At 36.4% G+C, this 19426-nt stretch overlaps 2 protein-coding genes across 7 annotated transcripts; both read left to right on the forward strand.

Annotated features, from left to right (window-relative positions):
• The first annotated feature begins 4920 nt into the window (after nucleotides 1-4920).
• Nucleotides 4921-8397, forward strand: LOC112190545 (paired amphipathic helix protein Sin3-like 2). The gene is made up of 6 exons (XM_024329980.2): nucleotides 4921-5039; nucleotides 5932-6099; nucleotides 6200-6377; nucleotides 7673-7774; nucleotides 7908-7997; nucleotides 8082-8397. Exons 1-5 carry the CDS (start codon nucleotides 4966-4968, stop codon nucleotides 7983-7985), a joined length of 600 nt encoding a protein of 199 aa, XP_024185748.1. The 5' UTR covers nucleotides 4921-4965; the 3' UTR covers nucleotides 7986-7997; nucleotides 8082-8397.
• A 1716-nt stretch (nucleotides 8398-10113) lies between these two features.
• Nucleotides 10114-19156, forward strand: LOC112190543 (paired amphipathic helix protein Sin3-like 2). Of its 6 annotated transcripts, none has more exons than XM_040513199.1 (24): nucleotides 10114-10338; nucleotides 10417-10567; nucleotides 11166-11381; nucleotides 11473-11647; nucleotides 11739-11837; nucleotides 11942-12115; nucleotides 12194-12491; nucleotides 12981-13117; nucleotides 13291-13366; nucleotides 13454-13480; nucleotides 13650-13843; nucleotides 13924-14078; nucleotides 14356-14483; nucleotides 14586-14840; nucleotides 14971-15672; nucleotides 15808-15902; nucleotides 16001-16615; nucleotides 16722-16822; nucleotides 16924-17062; nucleotides 17146-17298; nucleotides 17395-17558; nucleotides 17872-17983; nucleotides 18399-18564; nucleotides 18675-19156. In XM_040513199.1, exons 2-23 carry the CDS (start codon nucleotides 10443-10445, stop codon nucleotides 18528-18530), a joined length of 4272 nt encoding a protein of 1423 aa, XP_040369133.1. In that variant the 5' UTR covers nucleotides 10114-10338; nucleotides 10417-10442; the 3' UTR covers nucleotides 18531-18564; nucleotides 18675-19156. The 6 variants fall into 6 exon arrangements, with proteins under 6 accessions (XP_040369133.1, XP_024185743.1, XP_024185745.1 ...); XM_024329975.2 differs by having other exon boundaries at nucleotides 10441-10567; XM_024329977.2 differs by having other exon boundaries at nucleotides 10441-10567; nucleotides 18678-19156.
• The last annotated feature ends 270 nt before the right edge of the window (nucleotides 19157-19426 follow it).

Raw genomic sequence — 19426 nt, forward strand, 5'->3', positions numbered from 1 at the left:
GCTTGCGCTTGTGGATGGAGGTGGGATGGTGACAGGGACTGTGAGCTCCGCGAACAATTGGAGACGGCGAGGTGAGAAGAAGAAGAAGAGAGACGATGAAAATAATATGGGGTAATACACTACTAGAGAAAACCCAATTTGGGACGAAATTGGTTTGTCTCTAAAAGTTGAGAATTCGTCCCCAAAAAACGTTTGAGACGGAATCGTTTTGTAGCTAAAGTCGTCTCCTAATGCTCGTCCCCAATTATTAAAGACAACGGTTGATAAATTCCGTCTCCTAATGCATTTGGAGAAGAAATTAAAATTGTCCCATATTCAACAGAATTTCATCCCCCATTCTCATTCAAGTTGGCGGGAAAATTAACTATAAATGATGCCAATTAGATGAATAAGGGAAGAAACTCATTTTGTCTCTTATTATTTTCAAATTTAATGGGGGACAATTAAAACCAGATAAATAGTGAATTTAACACACAGATTCAGATACAATTGAGCAAAGACAAAACCCATTTCCATTATTATAAGATGGCTGAAGTTCAAACACTAATAGGACTGCGACATAGTTTAAGATAAGACCGTCTAAACCATAACACACCAACAACTGAATACAATGTTCATCTGAAATGCATATCTAACTCGAGTACAGTATTGCATATGCAAAACTTGAGGTGTCATAATCATTTCTTCTTGGCAATGAAGAGACCCCACTTCTACTCTCCAGATTTAATCCTAACCAGCTTCGCGTTCCATCCACCAACTATGTCATTGTAGTCCTCCTGAATATATTTTGATTGCAAAGAATCAGAAATTCATGAATGTATAGAACTGTAATAATATAACAAATACATGGAGAAAACAAGAAAGAAACTCACCTTAGAAAAATCCTCAATAAATGGATCCTTGCCCTTCTCAAGGGCATTTAATTCCCACTGCAAAACTTTTATGTACTACATGTGCCACAAATCAATTTGGTATCAGTTCAACTTGCCCAAATCATGTATATAAACAAAAAAAATAAGGAAATGTTGTTGCATCACGCAGACCTGATCAGTATGATCCTCAGCAATGACGTCATCAAAAACAACATATGAGATTAGTACAACCACTAGTATAATTTTCTGTCAAGAAAATTTGCATACTAGAGAGTTTCAAAGGTGGGCTGAGCAAAAATAATTAGGTGGTTACTTGACCATATGCTTTTACATCATGGAGGTCATATCCTCTTTGCTTTATGTACTCAGCAAACTCTGCATATGGAGTTCTAGCACTCCTACAGTAGTCACTGATAAGAACTTCACCTCTTGGCTTCAACCACTTGTTAAAGTAAATCTAGCTTTCAACAACACTACCACCCAAAACCTATTATAAATGATAGGTACAATTGCACAATTTGATCCCGAAAATAAAAGGTTGCATTATTTTCTAACATACTCAGTGCTTTATATATCACTCGGCAGTGGTAGATTATCATAGGACATTCTTGAGAGTTGCCAGGAAATAAGTAGTTGATCCAAGGTCAGTACTTCATTCATTGCAGAGAAATCACAATGATGATAAGCTACCACATTTTGTAACATAAATAAAGTCTTCTAAATAGTACAAAATGCTCTTTCCCAAGGAAGAAATCCACTAGCTGCAATGTGCAGTCATATCCATTACTATATAGCATATATAAATAAATGGCATCTATATTTTCAGGTAGATATTTGAAATTTGGTTTAGCTTACTTTACTGCTTGGATATGATATTGGGAGGAAGACCAACAAATCAACGAAATGGAACCAAGAGAGAGAGAGTTTGGCACCAACAGTTAGTCCATATCTAGCACACAAAGCTTGAAGGATGATCTAGAAAAGATGAAAAAAGAAAAAAAGAAGAGTAAATAACACTGATTCTTCATGCCTTATTACATAACTGAAAGTGGAGACATTTCAGAATGCAAAACTTTTACCTTCGTAAAAGCAAGTACAAGGATGACTGCAGCAAAGATAGCAAGCCATGATGGGACATTTGAGTCGAAGAAAATGGTAAGCCCTTGCATAACAAAATGCCCAGAATCAAATAAAATGTCTTTAGGATACATGTCTACATAATGCATACTAAGTATACTCAGCATACCTCTGTAATTAATCATTACCAAAACATTATGCTAAGTACAGGACCTACTCCACTACACCATCCACAAGACAGAAGTTATTATGAATATATTATCACTCATATTAGTGTATTAGACATTTATAGTATTACAGCCTAAACCTCAAATGGTACCTCTGAGAAAAGTTACCACACTCTAATTTATGCTTCAATTATTTATCCCATCGAATCAAACCAAAATGATATTCAAACAATCACCAGTTCAAACAGTAATAGTTCATTGAATTTGAATAAGATAATCAACAGAAATGGGGAATGATAATAAACAATTCTACATATATTCATTCAATTTGGAAAAGACCGGTCCAAACCCAAACTTGAGGAAACAGAGCACAACCTTGCCCACAAGGTTTGTCTTGCAGCGTTCTAGACCACCGAGGAAAGGAGCCTCCGAGATGCGAACTGAAACCACACCATTCTCCATGAACGGCAACAAAAGCTGGTCAATGTTGAAGCCAAGTGATGGAGGCCGCACATGAGCGACCAGAGAAGAAAAAGAAGGATTGTGAGGGGCTGGGGGGTGGTGCCGCTGCAGGAGGAGGAGCCAGCCATCTGACCAGGGCACGGCGAAGATCTGGTTAGGGTTTATCCGTCCTGGGCACTGCGAAGAGAAAACCAAAGAAAAAAAATGATCTCCCCAAGGACAAGGAGGCTAGTTCCCTTTAATAAAAGATCAAGCTATAACCTTTTTTTTTTTACTTGTAAATTTTACTTGTTTATCCTTGTTCAATAATGTGGTTTGCATAGTATCTCTATAAGGGGTATTTACGTAAAAAAATATATTTTGGCTAACAAACATTTAAATTTTTTATAGATGATAAAATCCTAATACACTAAACTCTTTTCTTAGTAATAGTCATTGGTTAGCAATGCAATTGTCTTCTAGTCGAGCCTCTAACTTACTACGACATCAACAAGAAAAGATTAGCAGTACCAAAATTTAAAAAAGAGCGAAATTCTGCAACATTGAAAACCATAATTCGAGTAAGAAGAATAGAAACTGAAAAGGTGAGACAGATAAGAGAGATTGCATGACAGAGACACTGTTGTAGGAGGTATTGGTGTTCGAAGGTTTGTATGGCAAGTCGCAGAGCAGTGGTCGTTGAATAGTTCAAAGAACTAAGATAAAGGGAGAGGCTATTTATATGTGAGATCGAAACTACATCGGTTCAATCTCAATCAGTTGCTACACACTATTTACTTTTGCCAAACACCTTCCAGATGAAAAGTTAAAAAATAAATAAGAGAAAATACCACCAACAAAACTAGGGACTAAAATTCGTGCAACTAATTTTGTCCAAAATTTGAAATTTGTGCAACTAACCACTTAAATTTTACCATTTTTTTGCAAAATCTAAAACTCATAGGAGACAATATTAAATTTCATCCCCAATTAAATTTTGGGACAAACATTTTTTTGTCTCCAATTGAAACTTATTTGTCTCTAAGTAGTGTCGAATGGAGAGTTTTGAAAAACAAAACTTTTAGGGCCAAAATAATTTATTTTGTCTCTAATCATGTGTTTAGGGGACGAAAAATTGGTCCGTCCCAAAAAGATTTGTCTCCAAATGAGTTTTCTTTAGTAGTGATAAAGGTAATTTTGACATTTCATCTAAACTGAGGCTGAAAAACTGAAAAGTGGGGCCCCATGTCGGCGGATTTCTTTTCGATCGTCAACATAGTGGGAAAGCAGCTTTTCTATTGGTTTTATGGCATTGCATTCACTTTCTGGTATGCCACCTTTATTGTAAAGCAAATGGAGACATCCTTATGATGCTCTTTGCTATTGGGTGCATGTTGGAATACATTGTCGTTGTGGAGCCTCCTGTTATTATTGGGAAATCTTCTTGATGTATATTGTAATATGAGGTTTAGGCATTATGTCCCCCTTTTGCATTCATCATTTTCATCGATGAATGCATGAGGGCAGCCACACCAACCCTTATTTCAAAAAAAAAAAAAAAAGATAAAATTTTAAAGTTCTCACATGGAATTGTAAATACCAATTCTTGGTTTTAAAGTAACAATATAAACATTTTTCAAAATAATATATATATATATATATATTTTATCTAGATCACACAATATTCTCAAAGAATATATTGAAATTTAAACACCAATAAGCATCGCCGAGATTCAAATCATGGTGTGAAGGTTTCACACCTAGAGACTCTTACCAACTCAACCATCTATGGTAGTTAAATAAAAGTAAAAATATAAAACTACTTGAAAGGAAAAGCATGGGTAAAATAGAAAGAAAGATAATTTGGCAAAAATGATATCTATACTATTATTAAGAGAACCCACTTTGTTACCCAAAGTCGCTTTGAATTTACGTAAATATCCTTAGACTATAGGTTTAATTTAAAATACTTTTTAATATATGAGAGGTGTTATGGTAAATAGCAAAATATAAATATAAATAAAAATTCAGAAAAAAATTTAATTATCCCACTTTCTACCGATATAACTTCCCATATCTTCCGTTTATAACTTTTTTTTTTCTCTAAAAGGTAAAAATAAAAATAAAAATAAAATTGTTTAACACATGTATGCGATGTATCAATAATGACTAGTTTATAATTAAGTAAGTCTGCATTTAATATGTTCGGAGTAAAAGTCTGTTTTTTTGAGGGAGTAAAAGTTAAAAAGTTGAAAAATAACACAAACATGGCGATACGACCGAAGAAAAAATAAATAAAAAGCATGTAATATATATATATATATATATATATATATATATATATATAGACCCCCCCCCCCCCCCCCCCCAAAACCAAAATTAATGTTGTTGGGTTTTGTTTGGCAGGGATGGCGGGAATACCAGACGATGTTCCCGTAGATTCTGAAATGAAAGCGCCTTCTGGTTCTTCATCTGCTGACTCGTGAGTCTATTTTCCTCTGCATGATTTTTTATTTTTTTATTTTTCCTGCTGAATTGTTTGTTGCTTTAATTTTGTATGGTTTCTTGGAAATTTTTTTTTATGCCATTGTGTTCTTTAAGATTTTGTTCCCATGTTTGTGACCTCAAATTTTGTTGATTTTTTCATTCAGTAATTTCACCTGTAAGTGATTTGTTTGGTAATGCTTTGTAGAGAAAGTTCTGAACTTTGTTTCTGTTTTGTTGGTTTCTGAGTTGAAAATGAGGAGTAATTTGGTTTTTGAAGGGTTGAATTGGAGTGATTGGTTTGTTTGGTGTCTTGGTTCTTGGAGATTTGGTGCGAGAGAGATGAAATCACCTAAAGAAGTTTACCTTTCTTTTAGGGCTTTGCTTAATTTGGTAAAGAGGATGTTGAGGAAGTAGTGTGGGAGAGAAAGTTTTGATCTTTCATCTTCAGTTTCTGAAAAGTTGTATTCTTTTCCTTTTTCGGACACTAGGTTCGGCTAAAATTTATGAAGAACATATGGGTGGTAAAAATTAAAGAAGTTGTGTGCTGTAGTTTTTGAGGTTCCAGAATTTTAGGGTGCTTGTCTTTTGATTATGGTTGAACTCTTTGTTGTCATTTTGTTTAGGGCGTAGCTTAATTTGGTAGACAGAATGCCAAGGAAATACTATTGGGAGAAACTTTTGATCTTTCATCTTCAGTTTCTGAAAATGTGTTTTCTTTTCCTTTTTAGATGACTAGGTTTAGCAAGAAATTTATGAAGAGTACATCAGTAGCAGATAGAAGTTGTATGTATAGAGTGAACACATTGTTGTTTTTGAGGTTCCGCGAATTTTGGGGTATTTCATTAATTATATATATTGAATTTTGTCATTTTGTTTTGGCTGTGGAGAAATGGGCCACCCCGAATATCTGGAGGAGTAACTGGAAGACGAGTCGCATCAAAATTGACTGGTGAAGATGCTGTAGCGTATCTCAAAGCAGTGAAGGAAGTGTTTTCCGACCGAATTGACATATATGAAAGGTTTCTTGAGGTCATGAGAGATTTCAAAACTCATAGGTATCCTGTACCTTTAGTTTCTTTTTGTTCCCTTGTAATGCACATTGTTTTGTTGGTTTAGCTGCTGATGGATTTCTTCCATTATTCATGTCTCTGTCAGAATTTTCACAGTAGATGTCATTGCCAAAGTAAAGGAACTATTTGAAGGGCATAACAACTTAATTATGGGTTTCAATACTTTCTTGCCAGAGGGTATTGAGATAAGCCTCGATGAAGATGTGCCTCCAAAGAAGCCAGCTGAGTTTCGAGAAGCTATCGACTTTGTAAACAAGATAAAGGTGAATACTTATTCTTTTGAAGGAAGTGATTTTTGCCCTCCATATTTGTACATTTACACTGCTTTTGCTATTTCATTACTTATATCTTTTGGTTTCAAATTGCAAAACTACTCTTGCCTATCAACTTCTTTATATTAACTGAGCAACATGGGAGCAGAAATGTTAGGTAGGGCTGCAATTTTCAATCCAGTTTTAGCTTGTAAAGAATCTTCGTCTTTTGAAAGAGGAACATAGAAGGAGTGACATAAGATATGCAAGAGGGAGATGGATGGGTTTACTGTTTGGGTGAAAGAGCAGATGAAATTATTAAATGCTTCAGATATTCAATAGGCAAGAGCAGTTAAAGACATAAAATTTGCGGGAGATGTTGCCTCCCTCAAATGTCATTTTGCACCCGATTTTTTTATGTTATATTTTTTTGAATTGAATTTTACTATTTTAGTTGTCAACACAGTCCTCACTTTTTTTTTTCCTTATATTTTATCCCCTCCTTAGTTATGCCATATGCGTTTCTTTTACCGTTCTGCTTCACATCTAACTCTTGCAACTCTTGATATTGTCTTCCATGAACTCCGTCTTTAGTTAGTACCAAAAACAAAGCCAACTAACTCCTCATCATCACAACTACAGAACCAAAAGCCAACACAACTACAGTCCCACCATATTCTCCATCTCCTGTCCAACACAGGTTTAATATATAACCAGATCCTTCATAACTAAAGAGATGTTCCTCAGTGGAGAAGCAGTGGGAATAGCGTTCCCACTGGATCCAGAACCCCACTCTGAGATTATGGAGAGCTCTCCTGTATCTCTCATCACCCATTTCCCCCTCAGTAAAACAATTGTTGATTCATTTTCTCTCGTCCATGGACAACGTTGTTCTCGTCTTCATCTGTCATAGCTTGTTGCTTTTTAGATTTGGGCAGTTCGTCATGCTGTTGGTTTGGTTGTAATTGTGCAGGTTGAAAAAAGAAAATGAGCATTATGCCACTGGATTCAGGGTGACTTGATCTAAAGGATATACATTTAATCAGTTTTATGGTTGATATTAAGGATAATTTTCATCTTTCCACAAGTAGGACTGAGCATTTTGGTAAAAGAAAAGGAGGGGCAGTATTTGTTATTGACATTATAGAATTAGTTTAAAATAATTGGAGTGTGTTTAACTTTGTGAGTGCTAATAACAGCTCTCTAGGAAATGTACATGTGTGGAGTGTGAATATTACTTGCCCTTTATAAAATTAAGCATGAAGGTTTATTAATTGCATTTTGATTGATTGATTCTTGTCATACAGGAACGTTTCCGAGATGATGACAACCGTGTTTATAAGGCATTCCTAGATATACTGAACAAGTACCGAAACGAGGACAAGCCTATAACTGAGGTTTACCTTGAGGTAATTATATTTTATTTTTCGCTTGTTGAGTTTGGTGGTGTGATATAAATGGGTCTCATTTAGTACTTGTTTTGTTATTCCTTTCTAGAAAATATGTTTCCAAATGTTCTGAGTAGTTTATATCAATCTTCAGGTTGCTGCTTTATTTAGTGACCAGCCAGATTTGCTTGATGAGTTCACTAAATTTCTACCAAATGCAAATCATGTCTAATATGGAGAGAAGGTTAGTTAATACATTATTATTTTCGATGTTCCTGTTTCTGTTTTGTTTTTGTGTTTTTATTGGTCTGCTGGCTTCTTTCTACAGCAATGTGTATGCGGGATAGGAGTACAGCAGGGTGCTATCATCCCAAACCGCATGATGGAAAAGCAGAAGGAGAAATTGGACCAATGGTGATAGAGAAAGCCTTTTGAATGTAGAATAGGGATAGGAGAAAGAGTGTGGAGAATCACAGTAGAAACTACAGCTTTGCTTGGTGGATTATCATTTCTTACCTCACCTCTTCATGTGTGCATATCTTTATATTTATCAGAGTATACACGGCGTTTGCTAATGAAAAACACAATCAAGGTTTGGTTTTCGATCAGAATCTTTGGCTTTTAAGCCACCATTTCATCTCTCACTTCTTTCTCTGGTGCAACCCTTCCCCTCTGTCCTGAGTTTTTAGTTTACTTTTCCTCACGTTCAAGCTGACTGCTGAAGGCCCAATGGTTTAAGGAAGGGGATTAATAATCTTTACAGTTTGACTGTGTCTGCACTTGGGCTATTAAAGCTTGTATATCTGTAATCTGTGTAACTAACATTGGTGTGTTGGTGGGTTCTTATTTGAAGTATACGTGTACAACATGAATGCTGCAAACTCCCAAAGCATGCCATAAATTGCTACACTGTTTTATAGGGCAGCTTAATGGCAATATGGCAACAAGACAATCTTATCCACTTTACTTTCTAGGCGGAAAAGGCCCATCGTAACCTTATAGTCCATACTATATACTAAGATAGTAACTACATTATATTGGAGAATTCAATCTTGAGACCAAAGGAAGAAAAAGGAAAGAAGGAATGAATCTAAGAAATCCAATAAAAATGAAGAATTAAAAAGAAGGGATGCGTTACATGCTTGTATATCGACCCATATAGTTGTAGACTTGTAGGACTAGTTTCATACAATTCGAGATCAGTTTACCACTAATTTCCAAAGGTTTGACTCTTAATAAGTGATTCTATGAATTAATAAAGTATAATACTTGATAATTGAGATGCGCATAATCTTGACTTTAGTTCTAATTCACGAGAATTATAATTATCGGGCAGTTATTACTCACATCTTATCCATCATGTTACTTATCTATCTTTCTTACCTAATAAACAAAATCTTAGTTTACAAATCTTCTTTTAATGCACACCTTACCTTATATCTCTTCGTTGACCACAATATTTTGTATCATGGAAACTATTTCACAGTGGTAGACTAGTTTCATGCAATTGTATATTAGTCCACCACTAATTTCTAATGATTTGACTTCCTAATAACTAATTTTCTCATATGGTAAAATTTTGTCATTAATTTTTTTTCATATAAAGTCCATAATATGAACTTTAATTTCTCTTAAACTCGCCACGATTGTAACCAACGAGTAATTATCAGTCGCACCTAATCCAACGATTTTACTTCATAATAACTAATTTTACTTTTCATATGGCAAAGTTTTATAAAAAAAATAAAAACTCTATAAATAAAGTCTAAATACGCATAATTTAAAATTTAATTAATTTAGATTCATCATAACTACAACGAATGAGCAAACAATTATCAGTCGTATTTGATTCACAGTTTCTCATGCCGAATCGGCTTTCCAAACAAACAAAACCCAAGTTTCCAAATCTTCTTTGCAACACAATATATATACACCACGATCCATGACTTGTGAGTAGTCTCATCTCATTTTTCTTCCCAAGGTTTTAGTTCCATATACCTTGAGTAAGTTGGCTACACCGTCACAAAACCACTTCCAGAAACAAAGCATCATCACCAAGACACCAACCAAACCCAGTCTCCTCCTCGTGCCTTTTCAGGTCAGATTCCTCTTACAGAAACCACTAAAATAATAATAAGGGAATCCCATGTCGCAGGCTCAGGGGAAAAAACCACCAAGCTAAAAACAAACCCGGCCCGGCCCGGCCCAAAGAAACACAGAGACACGATCAGAAGCGAAGCCATTTTCGAATTATAAACTGCGCAAGTTCCACGTACTTAAAAAGCTTTCCTTTTTTTTTTTTGATTAACCACATTTCTAAATTTCTAATCGATATATATATAAATATATAAAAACAAAAAACGAGAAACTTGGTCTCTGCTCCTCTCGGCCTCCAAAAAAAATTCACTTTTTTAACGTAAGAGAAAGAAAGGAAAGGAGAAAGAAGAAGACGATATCTCAAATCCTCTTGTCTTCTCTCTCTCTGTGTTTTTGATTTTCTGTTTCTTCTCGTTCTTCTCTATGTGAGTGATTGGAGTTAATTTTGTTACCGGGGGAGAGATCTGTGAGCAGTAAAAAGAGAAAAAGTAACTATTTTGAACATTTTCATTTGCAGAAAAATTATGGCTGGGTAGTTTGTTTTGGTTTAATCGTTGTGATTTGAGATTGTGTGTTTGGTGGTCTGGTAGGGATGAAGAGAATACGAGACGATGTGTACGGTGGTGCTGGTAGTGGTGGTGTTGGTGTTGCTGGTGCTGGTGGTGGTGGTTCTTCTCAATTGAAACGGCCGGTTGTTGCTTCTTCGCGCGGTGACTCGTGAGTCTCAATCTCTCTCTTTGTGCTCTCTTGATTTTTCAAGTGTTGAATTGCTTGTATTTTGTATTTTTTTTTTCCGTGTTGCGAAGATTTTAGGTTGATCATTATGCAATCGTAATTAGCTAAGGTGTTTAGGTGTGGTGGATTTGATTTGAGTGTGCATGCTTGATCGTGTGAGTTTGTTCGATTTCAGTTTAATTGAGTAGTTTTTCGGTTTCGACGCTCGAATTGGAGTGATTCATGAAAGTTTAATAGGTGTTTTGAGTCGAGCAGATTTGGATTTCGCGAGATGAAATTGGATACGGGATTGGTATAAAGTTTAGGGCTTAGCTTAGTTTGGTCACACAGAGAATGTTAATGTTTCTGTACCGAAGAAAAAAGATTTAATTTTTCATTTGGTTTTACCTTTTCTTCTCAGAGTCATGTTAGTGTTGTTGTAGGTGATTAGCCTTAAGAAAATAATTACCAAGAGCATGTAGGTAGCATATATACTATAGGGAAGTTGTATGTACAGATATAACTGCATTGACATTTTTGATGTGCCATGTCTTTCGGCGAATATGTTGTTACATGCTGATTTATTATCAATTTGTGGCAGAAATGGGCCACCCCAACTCCAAGTACCAGGAGGAGGACGCGCGGTAGGTGAAGTAATAGCTACCGTTGGAGTAGCTACTGTTGGAGTAGGTGCCTCTCAGAAATTGACGACGAATGATGCTCTTACATACCTCAAAGAAGTGAAGGACATGTTTCAAGACCAAAGAGAAAAGTATGATATGTTTCTTGAGGTCATGAAGGATTTCAAGGCTCAAAGGTAGCACTTACCCATAATCTTTTCCCTTGTAATAGATAGCTTGGTGATTTAGCTGCTGATAAATTTCTGCTAATATTACTGTCTCTTTCAGAACTGACACGACAGGTGTCATTGCAAGAGTAAAGGAACTGTTTAAAGGGCATACCAAGTTAATTTTGGGGTTTAATACCTTCTTGCCAAAGGGTTATGAGATCACTCTTGAGGAAGTGGAACCAAAAAAGACTGTTGAGTTCGAAGAAGCTATCAGTTTTGTAAACAAGATCAAGGTGAATATACAGTACGGTGTTTCTTTCTTTCCCCAAATCACCCACTAATGTTTATTACTGACTGTTTGATTGAGGGATATCTGTCCTGCAGAAACGTTTCCAAAATGATGAGCAAGTATACAAGTCATTCTTAGACATACTGAATATGTATCGAAAGGAGCACAAGGACATAAATGAGGTTTACCAGGAGGTAAATTTGATGGTTTAATGGCTTTGAGTCACTGTTCTCTTCTTTTTTGGCCCTCAGAAAATATTCCTCCCCATGTTCTTAGTAGTTTTTATGTCAACTTTCAGGTTGCTTCTCTATTTGATGACCAACCAGATTTGCTGGATGAGTTCACCAGATTTTTACCAGATACGTCAGCAACAACTTCAACTCATCAGGGGCAATATGGCCGCAATGCATATCCCCGTTTTAATGAGCGGAGCTCTGCTACACCAACTTTGCGGCCAATGCCTATTGACAAGGTAATTACATTAGACTTGACTTATTTTCCGTTTCTGTTTTATAGTCATTTTTAATTGTGTGCTGGATTCTTTTTACAGCAACGTAGGCGGGATAAGATTACTTCTCATGGTGATCATGATATTAGTGTTGATCGTCCTGAGCTAGATGATGACAAGGGAATGATGAAAGTACTGAAGGAGCAGAAAAAGCGTTTTCCTGAGAAGGAGAACAGGGATAGGAGAATTCGTGACCATGAAGATAGAGAAGTAGAGACTGATAACAACAGGGACTACAACTTGCAACGTTTTCCAGAGAAAAGGAAATCTTCCAGGAAGGTTGAAGGTTTTGGAGCGAATGCTAACTTTGCTCCTTATGATGACAAAGATACCTTGAAGAGTGAGTCAGTCATGCTATACAAATGTTTGCAGTCAGTAATTGACAATCATTTTCTAAAATTTGTTTCATTTTTTGTTTGTTAGTCTTGTTGACATATCATAGATGAGAAGATATGTGTCCTTGATGATTATTGTACGATCAATATCTACCAAAGTTAGAAAACAAAGTGCACATTGTTTATGTTTTTTGGGTGCAAGGGAAAATTCCGCTGGGAAAAAGATACCTAAGATGTGAAACTGATACTTGGTTTGAAAGTTCGTTAATAGGCTTGTCTTGTATGAATATTTGTTCATAAACCATAACAAGCTCTTATTTTCCTGTTTTGTGTTAGTAAGAGCGGAAAATTTTCAAATAGCAAGTTGTTGTACCTTTTGCTTACTTTTATTAATTTTCAGTACACCATCAGGTGGCGGTTTTTCAAAGTTCTAACAATTTTAGCATCTTTTCATGAAGCAACTGTGCTTATGGTGATCTCTTATTTTATCTCAGGTAAGTACAGCCAGGCATTCGGTTTCTGTGAGAAAGTTAAGGAGCGCTTGTGCAGCCAAGATGACTACCAGGCATTTTTGAAGTGCCTTCACATTTATAGCAATGGCATTATTAAAAGGAATGATTTACAAAATTTGGTAAGTGCTACAATGCCGCGCTCAATAGCTCAACGCTTCTAAAGTCACGCATCATCTGCTTACATTTTGAGCACACACAATCCCTGATCTTTTTTTGATACAGCTTTGTCTTTTAGCCAAAGAAAATAGTATTCATGATGATATTGCTTCAAGTTTAACCCTGTCCATCTCAGGTGACTGATTTATTGGGGAAGTATCCAGATCTTATGGACGAATTTAATGATTTCTTGGAGCGCTGTGAGAATATTGGTAACTGTCAAAACACCATTACTTTTAAGTTGTTTTCTTGTGGTTCTTTATGGTTTAGGCTGTATCTGATTGGATATATATTTGCAGATGGGTTCCTTGCTGGTGTAATGAAAAGTATGTATTTTAATTCTCCTTTTACTGTAGTATTACTTATATCTATTTATCTGTTTTTGTTAGAATAATTCATCTTCTAAATGGCATATATGAGTTGCTATGTGATTTATCAGGAAATTCTGTTACCTCTGTAATTTGAGAACCCTCATGGCTAAATTGTTCATTGCAGAATCTCTGAGTAGTGATGGTCATTTATCGCGATCAGTGAAGGTAGAGGACAAAGACAAGGAGCCAAAGCGTGAAATGGAGGGAGTTAAAGAAAAGGAAAGATACAGGGAGAAGTATTGGGCGAAATCTATTCAAGAGCTTGACCTCTCTAACTGTGAACGCTGTACTCCAAGCTATCGCCTTCTTCCAGAAGATGTATGACTTAGTTGTATTTTCATATATGACTATATATCATATCTTTGGTGAGCAACTCATTGGTGCTTGTCACTTTGCAGTATCCAATACCCTCAGCAAGCCAGAGATCAGAACTTGCTGCTCAGGTCTTGAATGACCATTGGGTATCTGTGACTTCAGGAAGTGAAGATTATTCTTTTAAACACATGCGCAGAAATCAATATGAAGAAAGTCTTTTCCGTTGTGAAGATGATAGGTAATTTTGGTATATGTCTATTTTTGTTAAAATTTTTGGATTTCACAATATATGGTGAAGTACAAGTGAATATGTAACTTTTCATGCTCAACATTTTGGTATATATTTCCATGATGACGAGCTTGCATACAATTTCTATTACACATTGATGTAGATTTGTTTCGATCTTGTAATATATGTTTTTTATAGCTCATTTAATGTATCATTAACTTTATAATGGTGATACGTTCTCTCTTTTATGGAAACTTATCTTGCTTTTGATGTTTGGAAATTTTAGGTTTGAGCTAGATATGTTGTTGGAGTCAGTAAGCTCAACTTCTAAGCGAGCAGAGGAACTGTTGAACAGCATGAATGAAAATAAACTCAGTATGGAAACTCAAATTCATATCGAAGACCACTTTACTGGTTTGTATCTATAAGCTGTTTTACAATTCCTTAAATATTGAGCATTTAATTCTGGTATTCATCTGTGCTGGTTTTTATTTTATTTTATTCTGTTTGTTGTAGCTCTAAACTTGAGGTGCATTGAACGTTTATATGGTGACCATGGTCTTGATGTGATGGACATACTGCGGAAAAGTCCAACGCTCGCTCTGCCAGTCATATTAACTCGCCTGAAACAGAAACAAGAGGAATGGACAAGGTGTAGAGCGGATTTCAACAAGGTTTGGGCTGATATATATGCCAAAAACCATTACAAATCACTTGATCACCGAAGCTTTTATTTCAAGCAACAAGATTCAAAGAACTTGAGCAGCAAATGTAAGTTCTTTAATTTTGAAGGTTATGGTCAGCTGCATATTTAATCTTTTTATCTTTCTTGAGCTCTTGTCCTTTTGTGATTTGTTTATAATTTCTCCTTCATCTAAATTCTACTCTCCTTTATAAATAGATTTGGTGGCTGAGATCAAGGAATTGAAAGAGAAAAAACAGATAGAGGACGATATTCTTCTGGCTGTTGCTGCTGGAAACAGGCAATCTATAGTTCCACATCTGGAGTATGAATACCTTGATATCAGCATTCATGAGGACTTGTATAAACTTGTCGAATATTCATGTGACGAGCTTAGCTCAACAAAAGAACAGTTAAATAAGGCTATGAGACTTTATACTACCTTTTTGGAGCCAATGTTGGGCATTCCTTCTCGGCCTCATGGTTCAGAGGATGATGAAGATGTGGGCAAAGCTAGGAAGGGCGCTATGAATTGTACTGCATCAAGCAATGGAGAAAGTGATGGAAGTCCCGGTGGTGAGACTACCATGGTAAATTTTAAGCAGCCTAAATCTGGGGGTAATGAAGATGAAAATGCTTTAGCAGATGTGGCAAGTTCTAGGAATACTTTGGCTAATGGGGATACCTTAGCCAAAGAAGATGGCAGTTGCGATGCAGATAATGCCTGCAGGGATGATTCAATGTGTAATAACATTCGGGTAGAGAAAGAAGTCAAAGAACAGAAGAATATTAGTATCCCTGATAAAATGCATGGGTCAAGTAAACCGGTTGCCTCCATTGATCGAGTAGGCAATTCCAATGCATCATTTGCAGTTGGAGGAGAAAATAACCATGGAAGAATCAGCTTGGAAGTGACATCAGGTCTGTATTTCGTTACTTTTATCCCTGTTCCTTAAGTCTTGGTATGTTTTTGTTCTTGAGCCACCTATGCTTTGATATACTTTTGCTTCTGGAGTTCCAATAATACTGAAATTCTTGGTTTGTTTTTAATTTAAGGGTCTGTTGCAACTACCTTAAGACCCTACGACTCCATTAGTGAAAATGAGCAATCAAAGAAAACTAATGCTGATCCTGCTGTTCCTTCATCAGAGGTATGATTCTGGAGTATTGGCATCTTTGAGGTTCTCAGTTTAGTTGATGATATCAACTGGTTTTGTATTAGGTACTGATATTCATTTTGGTGCTTCAGGGTGGTGATATTGTAAAACCTGCTTCATTTGGTAATGGGGTGTTTACGGAAAGCACTAAAGTCAACAGTCGTCATGAAGAGTCTGTTGGGCCCTCTAAAATTGAGAAGGAAGAAGGTGAATTATCACCGGTCGGTGATTATGGGGAGGATAACTTCGTTGTCTCTGGAGACGCTGGGGTGCAGGCTTTGCCTAAGGAAAACCATGGTGTTGAAAGACAATATCAATCTGGAAACGGGGAAGAAATTTGCTCTCAGGATGCTGGGGAAAATGATGCAGATGCTGATGATGAAAACAGTGAAAATGTTTCTGAGGCTGGTGAAGATGCCTCTGGCAGTGAGACAGCTGGTGATGAGTGTTCCCGAGAAGAGCATGGAGAGGAGGAGGATGCTGAACATGATGACGTTGATGGTAAGGCTGAGAGTGAAGGTGAGGCGGAAGGGATGGCTGATGGGCACCTTGTTGGAGATGGCTGTTCCTTGCAATTGCCAGAACGTTTTCTTATGTCTGTGAAGCCTCTTGCAAAGCATGTATCGGCACCTTTAGTTGACGAAAAGAAAGACTCTCGTGTTTTTTATGGAAATGATAACTTCTATGTGCTCTATAGGCTTCATCAAGTAAGTATACACTTTTCTTTTCTTTTTTTAATTGTTTGCATTTAGTTCATTTCTGTATATAAATGCTAGAGATATACTTATAGCCGGTTTTCTTTGAATATGCCAGATTTTATACGAAAGGATTTTATCTGCAAAATCAAATTCAGTAGGAGCAGAAACTAAGTGGAGAACTTCCAAGGATGGCAACCCTCCAGATCTTTATGGCAGGTATTTGCACACCAACTATGATCTTGTATATAGATTGTAATTGTGGCAACTGCCCAAAACATTTTTATCATGGGTGATTTATTCTCTTATTTACTGTGCAGGTTTATGGGTGCACTGTACAATTTGCTTGATGGATCTGCTGATAATGCAAAATTTGAGGATGAGTGCCGAGCTATTATTGGAAATCAGTCGTACATCTTATTCACGTTGGACAAGTTAATATATAAATTTGTTAAACAGGTATGCTTACTTTGTTTTCTATGGTAGGTGTGTTTTTTCTTTTCTTTTTCTGCCAGTGTTCTGAATAGGGGTTCTTTATGCAGCTTCAAACGGTTGCAACTGATGAGATGGACAATAAGCTTCTTCAGTTATATGAATATGAAAAGTCTCGGAAAAAAGGGAAGCTAATTGATTCTGTCTATTTTGAAAACACACGTGTCCTTGTTCACGAGGAGAACATTTACAGATTGGAATTCGTAAGTCATCCGACACTTGTCTTCCCAAACCACGAAACCCTAAATTTACTTTTCTGTCCGATTTGATGATATATTTTCTTTGACTTCTCTTTGTAGTTCTCTGCACCCTCCCGGCTGTCCATCCAGCTGATGGACAGCGTGAGTGAAAAGCCTGAGGCGTCGGCAGTTTCTATGGAACCTAATTTTTCATCTTATCTGCACAATGATTTCCTGTCACTTTATCCTGGCAAAAAGGAGCCACATGGAATTACCCTGCAGAGGTGATAATGTGCTCTTCTGATTTTACATTGTATTAGAGGGTAACATTAGGTGTCTAGGCACTTAGTATCTTATTTAATATTGTTTAGGACCCTATTTCTCTGTCATAATTGTGTTTTTTTTTTTTTTAATCCATTCTTTAATGGTTCTCAATTTATATGGATAGCAAGAAGCTTTGATACATGCATGAAATTATTATACTTCTTCAAAGAAACATAGTAGTAACTAGTAAATGAGGTATTTTAACTGATGTAGTTCCTATTTGTTCTCTTGCTCATATCATTATACCTAACTTGCTGTTATACTCTTTTCCAGAAACAAGCGCAAATATGCAGGGCAAGATGAATCCTCGGCGTTTTCCAATGCCATGGAGGGTGTTCAATTAGTCAATGGGTTGGAGTGTAAAATTGCTTGCAACTCATCCAAGGTATCTCATCTCTTGCCTTAGCATGCTCGTTAAATTACTTATCACCCTTGGCTTGTTGACAATACAAACAATCAATTGCCTAGTGTTTTGGAAAGGACTTTTCATATGAAAGCATCATTTCATGTTCTATATATATGGTCATCCAGTCGACCTTTTACTGTCCTCTCTTTATATATGATCAAACTAAAAAGTGATGGTCTATAATAAGGCAACCAGCAGTACTAAGGGATGTCTCTGTCTTCAAGAGTGAAAGGAAGTGTAACTGAAAGAAAACCATTAGCCTTATTATTTATTTTATTTTACTTTCCTTTTGGGGAGGGGGATAATGTAAGCACAGCTGCGGAAATAATATTTATACATTTACATGCATGTTATGTTCCCATGGAGCTCTATTCATCAAAGTATCATGTGGCAGATCTCTTATGTTCTCGACACAGAAGATTACTTCTTCCGTATGAGAAGGAAAAGGAGAAAGTCAGAGTCCAGATCACCATATTGTGATCAGACGAGGGTACAGCGGTTCCACAAATTCTTGTCCGTCTCATAATAGCTTAGAATTCCTTTGAGATTGGACGCTCAAGGTAGACCCAAGAAAAATGTTGTTGAAACTCTTGTAGAAAATGTCTTTCATTATTTTTCATCGGCTATACTTGGTCAGAGTGAGATCTAACCCCTGTCTTTTCGTCTGTAGAAGCCATAGTCGCAGTGAAACAAAAAAGACTTCCTTGAGGTGACATCTACTTGATTTCCAAACAGACCGGAGAAAGAGAATTGTCTGGACATATAGCTTGTTGTGGTCAGAAGAGTGGCATATGTTGTGTATATAAGGTTGGTGTATGATAATTCCGTAGAAAAGGTGCTCTTGTTGATCTTGTCGTAGATAGGACCCTTCATAAACACACTAAGTGTAACAGAAATTGGTGAGATAGCAGAAAAGCCCCGAGTTTTAACGACCCCAAAGTGCTCTTACCTTTATATACAAGTCAGCTTCATACCCAGCAAAATTTGCAGGCATTTCTGCATCACTATTCTTTTTGCACCAGAAAGTTGTTGTTTTTGCAGATCAGGTTATTTAAGTTCCAATGTAAAATAGTGTAACAGTATTGTAACATTAGTAGCTTACAACTCAACTCAGTTCTTCATCTAATAATATCTTGTTCTGCTTTGGAAAAATCCCTAGTTTTGATATCTATTTTACCAGGATACAGTATTTTTATTTTTTACTTGTAGTTTTTAACAATGTTAGTTAAATCTGGGTGGACAATAAGTCTGTGACGTGGTTACGATAGATTGAACCAAACACGTGGGGCCATGACGTGTCCTCGTATATGCAAAAGTGAAACGGACTCCTCGATTTAGGATCCCACTTTTAGCCATGCCGAACTTTCTCACTCCACTGAAGCTTTGAGAGGCTTCAGCTCCGCCACATTACTCGTATTTGGT

This window comes from Rosa chinensis, chromosome 2, assembly GCF_002994745.2.
Source record: "Rosa chinensis cultivar Old Blush chromosome 2, RchiOBHm-V2, whole genome shotgun sequence".
Lineage (NCBI taxonomy): Eukaryota > Viridiplantae > Streptophyta > Magnoliopsida > Rosales > Rosaceae > Rosa > Rosa chinensis.